General features: G+C 34.7%; 1 protein-coding gene across 3 annotated transcripts; it reads right to left on the bottom strand.

The window, feature by feature from the left end:
- Window positions 1-1,395: 1,395 nt before the first annotated feature.
- On the bottom strand, window positions 1,396-15,175 carry LOC131946730 (tetratricopeptide repeat protein 14). 3 transcript variants are annotated; one of them, XM_059307658.1, is made up of 17 exons: window positions 15,018-15,175; window positions 13,572-13,779; window positions 13,206-13,321; window positions 12,080-12,156; window positions 11,801-11,923; window positions 11,444-11,528; window positions 11,242-11,333; window positions 11,091-11,128; window positions 10,816-10,956; window positions 10,614-10,685; window positions 10,252-10,371; window positions 8,600-8,722; window positions 7,158-7,272; window positions 6,526-6,632; window positions 6,017-6,220; window positions 4,957-5,069; window positions 1,397-4,596 (listed from the first exon to the last, which is right to left on the bottom strand). In XM_059307658.1, exons 2-17 carry the CDS (start codon window positions 13,712-13,714, stop codon window positions 2,009-2,011), a joined length of 4,257 nt encoding a protein of 1,418 aa, XP_059163641.1. In that variant the 5' UTR covers window positions 13,715-13,779; window positions 15,018-15,175; the 3' UTR covers window positions 1,397-2,008. The 3 variants fall into 3 exon arrangements, with proteins under 3 accessions (XP_059163644.1, XP_059163641.1, XP_059163643.1); XM_059307660.1 differs by lacking the exon at window positions 15,018-15,175 and having other exon boundaries at window positions 13,572-13,793; XM_059307661.1 differs by lacking the exons at window positions 11,091-11,128; window positions 11,242-11,333; window positions 11,444-11,528; ... (3 more) ...; window positions 13,572-13,779; window positions 15,018-15,175 and having other exon boundaries at window positions 1,396-4,596; window positions 10,594-10,685; window positions 10,816-10,954.
- Window positions 15,176-15,339: the final 164 nt, after the last annotated feature.

Genomic DNA, 15,339 nt, shown 5'->3' with positions numbered 1-15,339 from the left:
GTGTCACAGATTTGAGGTTTAATTTAGAAACATTCTGGTTCATTTGAAAAAATTTGGGTTCATTTGGAAAATTCTAGTTCATTTGAAGAATTCTGATTCATTTTGGAAAATTATGATTCATTTGAAGAATTCTGATTCATTTGAAACATTGCTTTTAGTCTGTCATGCCATTTGGTTTTTAATTGAAATCTTAATTTGCTTGTGTTAAATTATTAACCTTTGACCTGCCTTCACCATCAGTTTAAATTTAGGACACTATTAAATTGTGAACAATGCTCAATTTATATATTTAGTATAGCAAACAAAAATTAATTCTAGAATAATTGTTGGACTATGGTGTTACTACTAATTGTTGAATATAGATAGCATTATCTGAAGATTTATTTGTGTCCATATTATAATTCTTGTTAAAACATGCATATCATATGGTTGTGTTAACGAAACAAAATTTAATTTAAATTTGTTTCATTTTTTGTGAAATACTTTACAAATTATATTATGTTTTTCATCTTTGTTTTTTAACATCGTGGGTGACATTTTGTTGAATGTATAATGTGATAAGGATTATTGAAAGCCTGGGTTCATCTATTCAGATTATTTGTTATCTGCTGTTTAATTTGTATGATAAATAAATCTTCAAAGTTTTCCATATTCTAGAGTTATTTTAGCTCATCTTTTTATTATTGATTTTTAATCACTAATTAAAATTTACATGCGATTTGCTCATTGCTTTTTTAATGTGTAGATCGTAAGCTGTGTCTGTGTTGTTTAAACCTTGTGTAACTATGTTACAAACTAAAATGTGCATCACTGCATAATGAACAATACATGTGTATTGGCCTTGTGTAAAACAGCTGGATGTGCCATTCTTTTATTATAGTTTACATTGTTTCACTAAATTTTTTATTGTTTATACTGCTTTTCATAGACTTGACTAGAAAAACTTTCTCTATGTGTAATTTTCTTGGGTGCACTATATATAGTGTCAACCATCTTAATGTTCCAAATGTAGGCAACATCAAAATTTTTGTAAGTGTACACAATCAGATAGGTGTAAAAAAAAAAAAAAAAATTTCCCACCTCCAAAAATGGAGATTTAAGAACTATTTGTTTTACTCCATCAAACTACTGCTTGTCCTTGTTGTTCTGTGCCTATACATGTTATTCTTGAATGAATTAAAGTTGTAAACTAATCCTGCTGACTTTGTTTACATCTTATCTCTTAATCCGAGTGCCTCAGGTTGTATGATGTTCAGAAGCCTCACTAATTTCTGTTCTCCCATACTAAACATAAAGCAAGTGTTGGAGTAGAAGCCACAAAGACACATAATAAACTTTTCTATTATTTATTAAAGGTTTGTTAAAATAATTTTCAAGCCAAAAGAAAGCCAATTCTGTGAAGAGTTTTAATCACAGTTAAAAATCTTAAACAATTTATAATAAAGAACATTTGTACGGGCATGATACTGTAAATCATACCTAAAGGTGATAATGACTTCAATGAATGAATAATTATAGGACAAATCAACAAATGAATGAATAATGTAGACAATTTAACAATCACTGAAAACCATAGCATTCAAAATGATCTCATGAAATGAATGAATAATGCAGACAAATTAACAATCACTGAGTGACAATTAAAACATGGCATTTAAAATGATCTCACCAAATGAATGAATGTAATGCAGACAAATTAACAATCACTGAATGACATGGCATTTAAAATGATCTCATGAAATGAATGAATAATGTAGACAAATTAACAATCACTGAATGACATGGCATTTAAAATGATCTCATGAAATGAATGAATAATGCAGACAAATTAACAATCACTGAATGACATAGCATTCAAAATGATCTCATCAAATGAATGAATATAATGCAGACAAATTAAGTTAATTAACAATCACTAATGACATAGCATTTAAAATGATCTCATGATTTCAGCAATAGCACATAAAAAAAAAACAGCAACATCAATCACACAGGGGTCAATGCCAGACTAATTTTTTTCTTTCAGCTTTCCTTCAGCTATCCACTGTTTTTTCTTATTGTGCTTCAAGTCAATTAGAAACTTCTCCAGATCTGTCAGGCTTTGTTTCTCTACGGCTGGGTCTGGGTGGGCTGGGTCCTGAGGGGTCACTGCCTCCCATCTAGACAGGGGAGCTCTTGCATGCTGGGAACCTTCAGGTTTCTCACCAGACATTCCTGCTGGGTTTTGGGATTTAGGTATGAACTTTGACCTGTCTCTAGCAGGTGATTGAGACCTTGTTGAATGTCTATCTCTGGACTTTGATTTATTTGACTTTCTATCACGGGATTTTGATCTGCTCCTAGATTTGGATCTCTCTCTGTGTCTATTTCTGGACTTAGATCTGTGTCTAGACTTAGACCTCTCTCTATGTCTATCTCTAGATATCTCTCTGTGTCTATTTCTGGACTTAGATCTGCTTCTAGACTTGGACCTCTCTCTATGTCGACCTCTAGACTTGGATCTCTCTCTATGTCGATCTCTGGACTTGGATCTCTCTCTATGTCGATCTCTGGACTTGGATCTCTCTCTATGTCGATCTCTGGATCTGCTTCTGGAACTTGACCTGCTCTTACCAAACTTTCTGGATGAACTACGACTTCTGTAGCTACTTCTTCTGCTTGTCCTCTCCCCCTTTGTTCCAGATGTCCTCCCCCTTCCACCCCTGTCAGGACTCTCATCGTCTGAGCTGTACCTTTTGACTTGACCAACTCCAGCTTTACTGCTGATACGAACCAGCCTCTTACCTTTACCAGAGTCATCGCTGCTGTCAACTATTTCCTCTATATGTGGAACCTGTAAGCTGCCTGCGCCAGAATTTGAATGTCTATCATGGCTGCTAGGCGGTTGATGTGCATCACCTTCCTCAGACTTTCTCAATTTTGCTTTCATCCTTTCCCGCACCCTTCTCTCTATCTCCCTCTCTATATCTTCTGGTTTCAGAAAGGGCATATTTTGTTCAAATATATTATGATAAACTTTCTCATTTTTATCTCCACCATTTTTATCTCTATTTTCAAGGTCCTTAACTCTATCAGATTTTTTCTCAGGACCTTTGACCCCTAGAGTATTTTCTCTGTCAGGTGACTTCCTGTCTGACATTTTGTCACCATCTTTATTCCCTCCCTTGACTCTAGCAGATTTAGTTACATCATCCATTTTGGTTACTCTGAGAATACGAGGCATGAAATCCTGTGACACAGGCTTAGCTGCTTTATGACTGCCAGTCTCCTTAGTAACAGGAGGCACTTCCAGATCTTTCTGGTAAAGACTAGAACCTTCTAGCTCCTCTTTCTTGTAAATGTGATCTACATCACTTTCAGCAGTTTTGCCAGTGTTTTTAACACTTTTAGCATCAAGTCCAGACAGACTTGAAGAACTAGGTTTGATCAACTGGGAAGGGAGGGTCGTTTGATTCACTAGACCAGCCCTGACCAACTTGACATCTTTCCCTCTTTCATTACAGTTGGTCTGTTTCACCCCATCCCCGTACAACATATGCTCGTCATTCTTCACAAGACCCGTATCATCAAACCTACTTTTCTTCACCCCACCAGGTTGAACTCTAGCTGAAACTTTCTCATCCAAATGTTCATGTTTCTTCTCAACACCTTTCTCTTTGCTGCTTCTCCTTAACAACTGCGGACTTGGATATTCCTCCTTAATCCTTTGCTTGGCTTTACCAGAGTAGCCATCCTTGGAGTCTGACCTTGACCTCTGATGAGGTGACCTCCTGTACTTGATCTCATCTCCACCCCCCTGGTGCCTGGGTCCACCTGGGTGTTTCTCAAACTCCTTCACCACAGGCTTTTTAGTTTGCAAATGAGAACTGCTCTTAAGCCCCCTTCCATCTTTGGATCTTCTACGGCTCCCAGAGCTGGTGCTGCTCCTGGAACTACTGCTCCTGGAGCTGCTGCTAACTGATCTGGACCTTGTCCTGGTCCCCCTCTTCACCTTAGCTCTCCTTTGACTGCGACTCCTAGACCTGCTCTTGGTGCTACTAGTGCTACTGAGGCTAGTACTAGATATACTTATATGACTACAAGATCTCGAGCTCCTAGATCTACTTTTGGTAACCTCTGTCTTACTTCTGCTACTTTTTAATTTCTTTTCTTCGCTGTTTTTCTCGTGATTTTTCTTCCCTTTAAGTTCTGATTTACTGGATGTGCTATGAGATTTTCTTGGTGAGGGGGATGAAACAGATGAAGACGAGGAGGAGGACTGGGAATGTGGCCTGAACCTCTTGTATCTCTCCTTGTTGTCTTTATAAAACTTTTCTCTCTCCGCCATCAGGAAATCATCCCGTCTCAAAACTTTGGCCGCGTCTGGCTGCCTCTCCCTGATGACACTGTCGGCGAGTCTTCTACTTTCTGCGGCAGAGTTTTGGAAAGGCGGGGGACTGCCGAGCCCAGGGATGGCTGTGGACACACTGAAAAACTCATGCGAGGGTATAGGTAAAAAGGATGCAGCTGCCGAGGTCCTGACAGTCTTGCTGAACACATCCTCATCATCTGCCTGGGACGAGAGACTTCTTTTAGCAGATACCTCCAGCAACTCATCTACAACAGAAATAGTTTGAGTTTGGTTCATCTACAACAGAATTAGTTTGAGTTTGGTTCAAATGGTTTTTGGTAACCAGTTTAATAAATCTTATTTTTATTTTTTACAAATGTTCCCCATTGACTTTATATCTTTTTAGCAAATTAAACAGATTGGGATTCATTGATATGGAATTGCGGTTGTGATCTAGAACTTTTGAGTCTTTATTTAAAATATTTGTTCTTTTCTTTTTTGGACACTAAAAAACTTAAAACTAACTGACTAATAAAATATTTATAATGTGTATTTCTGGAGTTGTTCCGTTATGGTTGCCCTGTCACATGACTGCTGTTGTCCTGTCACATGACTGTTGCTCTCACCTTTTGTCACGTGGTCAAGCCTGGACTTGTTTCTTCCCTTTGTTTCTTCAATCTCTGACCTCGTCTTTCCCTTGTGTCTGTCTTGTTTGCTGGATGAGCTGTGATCACGTTTTCTACAAGTTTTCACACATTTACAACAGATGTATTCAAACATTTCAATATTGAGACAATCACAATAATCAACAATAAAAGAGGTAATATTTTTACTTAAAACTATCAGACTACAACATTTATAGTTGGCAAATGAAAAATATAAACTTTCATAAGATTTCAACAAATTTTTAAAAATCAGCATTTTTTTTCATTGCTGGAAATAGATTAGCAGATATTTCCAGTGGTTTTTCCATTTGAAATTTTTTAATTTCAAGAATCCAAAACAACGAACACTTTGATCAATAAGCCACATTTATTCCTGCGCAACTCCATTTCCCAGTTACTTAAAAGAGCACTAGAACAAACCAACAAATGAACAAACATGCCAACACTCTTTAGGGCTGGTAAGTAGGTCACCAACCAGTTCTACGGCTCAATAAAACCTGCATGAGCCATATAATTGGTTGGTGACCTACTTACCAGCCCTATATTGAAACAGCAAACAGCTCTGGTGATTGAGACTGTGTTAATGGGGTCACAAGGGTTTTATAAAAACTAGTGCAGCAACTGTTTCACAGTGTCATATGGAGAAAAAAAACTGTTTTTTTTTTCCAATTGAGTGGAAGACTATATTGTAGCTGAAAGGTGGAATAAAACTGCTTATAAATGGCAAATAATTAATTGATTGGCTGTTGGAAATTAATGGGGAAGATAACTGGAAAATGTTGGCACAACAAATTAATTATCATTAAATGGCTAATCCAGAAAACATAAAATTTTATAGGAAAATTCCATCAAAAGGTAAAATAGGATTTTCTTTTTTTTTTAAATTTGGAATGGGATCTTGGGTAATCAAGTGAGAAAAGTTTTTCTTTAACCAAGCATTATTTGTGTCTATGATATGGTGGATCCTCAACTAGAAATCTTTACAACACTAACCAATGTAAGCAGAAAAAAAAACACCTACCTTTCAAGTCTTTTTCTCGATGTTTTATGTTTTTTATCCTCTCCAGAGCTGGAGCTAGAGCCACTGGAACTGCTGCTGTCCTGACTACTGCTGTCATGACTGGTACTCCTGCTGTCTCGTTTTCTACGCTTTCTTTTTCTTCTGCCACCTGAAGAGCTCGAGCTACTGCTGCTGTGAGCTCGCTTTTTTCTCTTTTTGGAGCTACTGTAGAATACAAGGCATTGTTTCAAAAAAATATGGTAGCTAGTAGCACCTACTACTGTCAACAACATTTCAAGTATCATCTAGAGAGTGTATTTAAAATATCCTGGAAACTATAAATTTAATATATGTTATATTTGATGCAAGTTAGACTTTCTATTTTTAAAATGCATTAAATAATACATTTTATACAACACATCATAACAATTAAATACCCTCTTCCTCTGGATGAAAAAAGATAACTCTTCTCTTTTGTGGGGAAAAAAGTTACCTTCCTTGCTTTAAGTAAAAAATAAATCAGACTTGACCTGGTTTTCTCTTTTTTGTCCTCTTTAATCAACTGTTGCAGCGTATCAGCAATTTTATTGATCAATAATTCACTCTTTTTTTCTTCTTTATTACTTGAATGCACAGCCTAAAACATCAGTGATGATTTTTTACATGAACTAAAGATATACATCAGAGATGATTTTTTACATTAACTAAAGATAAACATCAGTGATTATTTTTTACATTGACTAAAGATATACATCAGTGATGATTTTTTACATTGACTAAAGATATACATCAGTGATGATTTTTTACATTAACTAAAGATGTACATCAGAGATGATTTTTTACATTGACTAAAGATATACATCAGTGATGATTTTTTACATTAACTAAAGATATACATCAGTGATGATTTTTTACATTAACAAAAGATGTACATCAGAGATGATTTTTTTACATTAACTAAAGATATACATCTTCATCACAATGGACATAAATGACCAACTTACACACCACAAATTTTAAAATGTGTACATGGAAATTTAAACAATTAACCACATGTACACAAGACTACATAAATGAGGTCCTAAATACCATATACACATAAATAGCCTAGTGTACATAACACTATATAAATGAGCAAGTAGCAGACAAAACAGTTTCCTACCATCAAGCGCTGACATCCAGACAACATCTCCCTAGCCTCAACGTTGCCTGGGTCTATCCTCAACACATCTGTGTACTTCTCACATGCCTCTTCCAGCTCATGTTCATCAGCACACCTTCAATAGGACAAATAAGTTACACGCCTACACAGGGACAAATAAGTAACACCTACACAGGGACAAATAAGTTACACGCCTACACAGGGACAAATAAGTTACATGCCTACACAAGGACAAATAAGTTACATACCTACACAGGGACAAATAAGTAACACCTACACAGGGACAAATAAGTTACACGCCTACACAGGGACAAATAAGTTACATGCCTACACAGGGACAAATAAGTTACATACCTACACAGGGACAAATAAGTTACACGTCTACACAGGGACAAGTAAGATACACGCCTACACATGGACAAATAAGTTACACGCCTACACAGGGACAAATAAGTTACATGCCTACACAGGGACAAATAAGTTACACGCCTACACAGGGACAAATAAGTTACACGCCTACACAGGGACAAATAAGTTACACGCCTATACAGGGACAAATAAGTTACACGCCTACACAAGGACAAATAAGTTACATACCTACACAGGGACAAATAAGTAACACCTACACAGGGACAAATAAGTTACACGCCTACACAGGGACAAATAAGTTACATGCCTACACAAGGACAAATAAGTTACATACCTACACAGGGACAAATAAGTAACACCTACACAGGGACAAATAAGTTACACGCCTACACAGGGACAAATAAGTTACATGCCTACACAGGGACAAATAAGTTACATACCTACACAGGGACAAATAAGTTACACGTCTACACAGGGACAAGTAAGATACACGCCTACACAGGGACAAATAAGTTACACGCCTACACATGGACAAATAAGTTACACGCCTACACAGGGACAAATAAGTTACATGCCTACACAGGGACAAATAAGTTACACGCCTACACAGGGACAAATAAGTTACACGCCTACACAGGGACAAATAAGTTACACGCCTACACAGGGACAAATAAGTTACACGCCTATACAGGGACAAATAAGTTACACGCCTACACAGGGACAAATAAGTTACATACCTACACAGGGACAAATAAGTTACATGCCTACACAGGGACAAATAAGTTACACGCCTACACAGGGACAAATAAGTTACATGCTGACACAGGGACAAATAAGTTACATACCTACACAGGGACAAACAAATTACATGCCTACACAGGGACAAACAAATCACTTGCTTACACAGGGACAAATGAGTTGCCTAAAACTGAGACAAATAAGTTACACACCTAACACAGGGACAAATACATTATCTATCAGGGACAAATAAGTTGCCCTACAATGACTAATACCTTACTTACCAAACACAGGGACAAATAAATCAATAAGTTAACAAGACAAAAAAGGCTTACATTTTTCCACGAGTCAATAGAGTTTCTATGAGATAATTCTTTGCATTGTTGTGTTTGGGGTTAATATCTAAAGCTTCCTGAAAGTCTTTGATGGCATGTGTAAAGTTCTCTTTATTTGCATACCTGGAAGAAAGAAGGTTAACATGTTAATAAACTTTCAACCAAAATAAAATAATTCACCATAAAAAAATTAACATAATTACTTATTAAGATATAAGCACAAGTAAATAATGTAAAAGAACTCTTCAGTTATAAAGTTAATTAGATGACACCATTACAACTGCAGTCAGGCTACAAATGCAACTTATTGAAACCATCTTGATGCTTACTGCTTGCTATCACAAACTTCTATTCTTTCTGATGAACTTTTTCCTGATACAATCTTTTTCATGAACTTGGTGTTCCAAGCTTTTTATTAACTTCCTTTAAAAAAAAAATCCAAAACAATTGTTCTGGTAAAGTCAGATGGTATTTGTTCTCACATCTGATTAGAATTTTAATGTGGTGGTTGTGCGCTATAAATAGCAGCTTGAGTTTGATAGAGCTCAAGGTTATTCCATCCATACAGACCTGTAAAATGTGAAACAATTTATGTATTAAAACTTTTAGCCAAGTTATCAAAGTTGAGTCATAGTAAATTTGTATCAGAATATTTTTTAAATAGCGGTGAACTTACCTTAAGAAACTTTTTTTCCAAAAACATTAACAAAAATATATTTGCTGGACAATAGCATTGACATTTAATAAATGTTAATTACATTTATTAAATACACAATGCTATGAGAATTTTATCAGCTGAAGGATTATCTGATAAAATATCATTTACTTTTTAAATTAAAAAAAGGGATTGCGCATTATAAAAACTAGTTGAGTTGAAAGTGATATTGTATACATTTCAACTGTGTCAAAAAACAAATTTTAAGACAAGGATAAGAAGTAGAAAATTTTATTGATTACAAAATAATAAAGTAATATCAGAAATAACACATTATTACATTTTACAACATATTTTGATGAAATACAACTTAATAAAATATCTCTCTTAATATAATATCACATTTAAAAAATCAAGCAATTAATAAAAATATCATAAACAAATATGTCATCTCTGAACACAATACTTCAAAATATTGCCCATCCATTTTATAATATAACAATAAATAAACAGGAATTCAAATGTGCTAATACTTCAATGGTGTCAAATGTAATCAATCAATTATTTGAATCATAATATTAATAAAATAACATTCTGTCAAATAAAAAGCTCACCAATATTAAAAAATATTCATTAAAAATAGATTCATCATTCAACAGCAGCAATCAAAATTACAGCATTAAAAAAATAATAATAGCAGATTATCTATCAAAGATAAGCCATCACAGATAATTCTGACATAATGTCTATCACAGATGAGGAGTCCCTTTGTAAAACCTGCTAACTCACTTCAGATTGAATTTGTGCAAATTGACTATTTTCTGATAAAACATTTACTTTAGTATATACCTTTCAGAAATAATAAGACTTTAAGGATAACGTTTTTTTTTTTAAAACTTGATTGAGCAGGTTTAGGAAAAGTTCCCCTCGTATAATCTCTGACACAATGCCTATCACAGCCAAGCTACAACACTGTACAAAAAATTTAATCGCTTACAGCGCTCCCCTGGCCACTAGAGCCTCCACATTTTGCTTGTCAATCTGCAGAGCTCTGTTAAAGTGTTGCATGGCTTCCAAATACTTGCCTTCCTTGAACATTTCTACACCTTGGGCCACACTGGAGAAACAGAGAAAAAAAATCTTCATTGAGTCAGCTGATCACTGGCTATAGTCCTTCTCATTACTAACTTAGATTGAAACTACTAATAAAAGTTGTGAAATTATTAATGAAACTAACAATAATTTCTATGAACTATCAAATGCAAAGTTTCCAGTTTAGTATTCTTTACTCTAAAAATACATGATTTAACAACAAAAAAATTGAACCAATTTGGATTACCTGAAAATGTTCATGATTACCTTTGATGGGCTAATTTCTGGGACTGCCATTTTCTTAATCCTTCTGCATATTCTTTTTCAGGAATCTTAAGCCTAAATAAATGTAGATTAAAACAGTTACTTTCATGATAACATTTGGTTTCTACTTGTTAAAAATCTACCAGCAAGATTCAGCTTTGTTTTTATTTTGTCAGCAACTGATGTTACAACAAAGTTTGCTTACTGTGCAAGGCTTCTAAAGAAGGATTCACTTTCATCTATTCCTTGCTGTTTGACAAGAGCTTGAACGTTACCCTGGTTGTTAAAGCCTAACACTGACTGCAGCATTTCTTCATACGACATTCCTTGGATCTGTGTTTTTCGTCTATATTATTATACAATAAAACTTCATTAAATTAAGCACAAGATGTTTACAACTTTAAGTATTATTTGGAAAAAGTTTTTTTTCTTTAATAAAGTATAAGTAAAAAAGCTTGAATATAAAAACAAAGAATATACCTGTAATAAATAGGAAATTCATCCTCTGTTATAAGTCCCTATTAAGAGGTGAAAAAAAATGCATCTGAATGGAATGTTTGCTGTGTAAATGTACAGACTAAACACAATAAATCTATACAGTTAGGTATAATGTAAGACAGAAAGGTATTACTATTCTAGGATAGGTTTCCTTGTCTGGGATTGACTTTTCATGCAATGAGATAATAATCCTCTCAGTCTCCACTACAACAGATAAGATAATGCCTGAAATAGAGAATAAAATATAAGGATAACATTCTTCATACATCAATAACAAAGTGGCCCTGACAAGAAAAAAAAAAGCTCAACTTCCACAACTCTCTTTACACTCCTACCTCTCACAATGTCCTTTTCCTGAAATGCATCTAAAGCACTTTCATGGGCATATAATTTGGGGAGCTCTTTTGCTGGACAGAAAGCCTGGTAGTTCAATACAATAACAGTATAAATTATAAAATAACAACAATCAGTGCACTACAACTATCTCTCAACAATAGATTCTAGTAAGCTACATATCTTGCTAACAGCTATTAATCTTATCACCATACAAGAGCTGAGTTACATAAATTGCAAGTGTCTGATTCAATTTAGTAATGTCAACAGAGCTAAAACAAACCATAATGTCTAAAACAAACCATAATGTCTAAAACAAACCATAATGTCTAAAACAAACCATAATGTCTAAAACAAACCATAATGTCTAAATCTTCTATATCCCGAGCGACCCCTCTGTCCACACAGAGCAAACGGACACGCAAACCATTTTCTAAAATGTCAGAGACAACTCCTGTCACACAATCATTTGGCTTGATGCTCTGCAATCAAAAAAAAAGTTTTTAAAATTTTTCTAACTTGGCCAGTTTAAATGACACCCAGAAGATAGCTACACCAATAAACCCACATTTTATAATAATATACTTTTATATTTTTAAAAAACTATGCAGTTGCAATATAATTATTAGTGAACTGACTTTCAAAAAATGATCCCGTCTTAAATGGCCTGGAACATCCATGAAAATCTCCATTGCTGGCATTATGGCAAATGCATCTAAAACAAAAACAAAATGGCAGTCTATTTAACAATGAATGATAAAGTGATTATTTCAGACATAATTGTCAATTAGCAAAATAAATAACTAGCTATTAAATATTTTGTTAAGAAATACATACCTTAAAAATGCTTGGCAACAAAGATCTGATTAAACAATGGCTGTCATCAGGAAAATTTTAATTCACAAAAAAAAATATTTTTAGCTCACAATATTGTTTTGGGGCCACTGATACAAGTGAGTGTTATAGTTGTACAAGGGAGCTGTGTGATTATACATTCAAAGGAGTTGTGTGTTTATATATTCAAGTGAGCTGTGTGGCCATATAATCAAGGGAGCTGTGTGGCCGTATAATCAAGGGAGCTGTGTGGCCATATTATCAAGGGATCAAGGGAGCTGTGTGGCTAGATAATCAAGGGAGCTGTGTGGCTAGATAATCAAGGAAGCCATGTGGCTAGATAATCAAGGGAGCTGTGTGGCCGAATAATCAAGGGAGCTGTGTGGCTAGATAATCAATGGAGCTGTGTGGCTATATTATCAAGGGAGCTGTGTGGCCATATTATCAAGGGAGCTGTGTGGCTAGATAATCAAGGGAGCTATGTGGCCATATTATCAAGGGAGCTGTGTGCCCATATTATCAAGGGAGCTGTGTGGCTAGATAATCAAGGGAGCTGTGTGGCCATATTATCAAGGGAGCTGTATGGCCATATTATCAAGGGAGCTGTGTGGCCATATTATCAAGGGAGCTGTATGGCCATATTATGCAGGGAGCTGTGTGGCTATACTTTCAAAGGAGCTGTGTGGCTATACTTTCAAGGGAGCTGTGTGGCTATACTTTCAAAGGAGCTGTGTGGCTATACTTTCAAGGGAGCTGTGGCCATACATTCAATGAATGGAGCTGCCAAAAATACAAGAGAGCTGTATGGTCAGTACAGCTTTAACTCCTGAGCTAGGTTAACATGATATACTCAACAGCTTACAAAACATTTTTACCAAGTAGAATATGCTCACATCTTATATCACACTACAACATAAGGTAATGAATTACCATCAATAGTTTCTTCAACTTTCTGTCTATTTTTATGGGATTCTGAAACAGGCTGAAATAAGAGATCTGCCTTTCTTCCAATAAATGAGCACAGATTTCTTTGAAATTTTTCATCTCTGCAATTGATTTGAAAAATAAATTGTACTTGTATTATTATAAATAGGTTTAATGCCAAGGTAAATTAAAAATGTAATTTACTTATATATTTTACTAAAGAAAAATAATATTAAAATGAACATAGTTAAGTAGATTTTTTAAAAATGTAATATGTTACACAATCAGATGCAAAGTAATAATTCAATACTTAACATACAAGCCTATGATTTCTTTATTACATGCAACACACAATGGAAATATTGAACCTACTTGATTTCAAACTCCTGAGTTTGTCTTCTATCAACATAGGACAAAATAGACGGGGATAGTTGTTCATGCTGCTCTCCCCTTAGACTTGCCAGTAAATCAACTCCATGGTATTGTAGAGCCTGTCCCACCAATTTGGCATCCATTTTTCCTATCAGTTGTCTATAGTTAGATCTATATGAATTCCATTACCATTTGGTTTTACTTTGTACTATAAAGGGAAAAGAAATTGATTAACTTTTTCCACATTATCAGTATGTTCAATTACAATACTCAACATTAATTAATCTAACACTTGTTAATTAAGGAATGACACATAACTGTGATAACACTATGGGCTTGGTATGTTGCCTGACCTATTTCAATGAGGTTGTTTTTTATTATTGTAATTTGTTTTGAGTTTATATCTAACTGAGTTCAACAAGGCCACTGGTTGGTTGGGGGCCAGGCTGGGAACTCGTTCTGCTAGGGATGCAAAGGGTCTAAGTTTTTGTGTGTAGTGTTCTATAAATAAATAGATTAGAATTGGAGGGCTGTGGTTGGATGGTAGCGCATACGATAGGTGACAAGTAGTCCTTGACTTCAAATTCCAGACTTGAATCTGTAAGATGTTCCTGAGTCCATTTTCGTGAGGTAAAGGAAAAGTGGCTGGGCATATTTTTTTTTCTTTATCGAGGTTATAGATTGAACTCTTGTTTCATCTGCCCATGAACTCCATGAGAAACAAAATGCTCTAGCTGAAAACTACCTATTAGATCAAGTCTCTGACATTTCATTAACATGTTTCATGGAACTGAAGAAATGAAGTCAATTTTCCGCAATGTTTGAGAGCAAGATTTGCTGTATAAACAGGGGTCATCTGAAGAGCTGTTTAAAGTCCAATGGCAATAGCCTTATTGTCTATTGATATATTTATTATTTAGGCATTGTGTTTGGTTTATTTAATTTTATTAGCCTATCAAAATTTATCAATTCAATTTTCGATTATATTTGACACAAATATTAGTTAGGCTTAGGCGCCTAATTATTAAAATTTAAAAGTTAGGGCCTATTTTTTTTTTAGTAAATTAATTTTATTAGGCAAAAATGTTTTTTAAGGTTTTACTTTTAAACTTTTAAGTAGGCCTAGAATCTAGTTTTTATAATTAAGTATTTAAGCCAATAATTGCAATAATTTATTAAGCCAAGCTGTTAGATCTAGAAATCTAGATTCTAGAATCTTAGACTAGATCTACATCTACTAGATCTAGTAACTAGCTAATAGTATAGCGGGTAGCAACAGTGACAGTACAGATGCTGAGATGAGTCTACTACTACTACGACCCATGAGAAGACCCCTCGCAACCCCCTTGGGCCCTTACAACAGCCTTACGCCTTCAGTTACTGATTGATTAGGCCTACTGTCTAGAATCTAGAAAAAAACATTACAAAAATGCCTTACGGCCTTACATGTATTGTAGATCTACAGATCTAAATCTTCATATAGATGTCTAGATCTAGTAATTTATAGATTAGAATTCTAGATCTAGTTGTAGATTGTAGAGTAATCTGAACAAGTCAAAATATTAAAATAAATTTTAACACTTCGTTTTTTAAGTATCGAAACACTACTTGTTAAGGTAATACTAAATACCAACTGTATCAATGACATTGTGCGTATAACATAATGATTTATGATCACCCATGAATTTAAATGTAAAAAACCAACCAACATAAATCTAAAATATAGTAATTTTTAGTAAATTAATACTAGATCTAGTGAAATTGGCCT

This window comes from Physella acuta, unplaced genomic scaffold (assembly GCF_028476545.2).
Source record: "Physella acuta isolate Inbredline_101_S28 unplaced genomic scaffold, ASM2847654v3 ptg000569l, whole genome shotgun sequence".
NCBI classification, from domain to species: domain Eukaryota; kingdom Metazoa; phylum Mollusca; class Gastropoda; family Physidae; genus Physella; species Physella acuta.
Note: the sequence above shows the minus strand (reverse complement) of the source record. Positions and strands in the feature narration are given on the sequence as shown.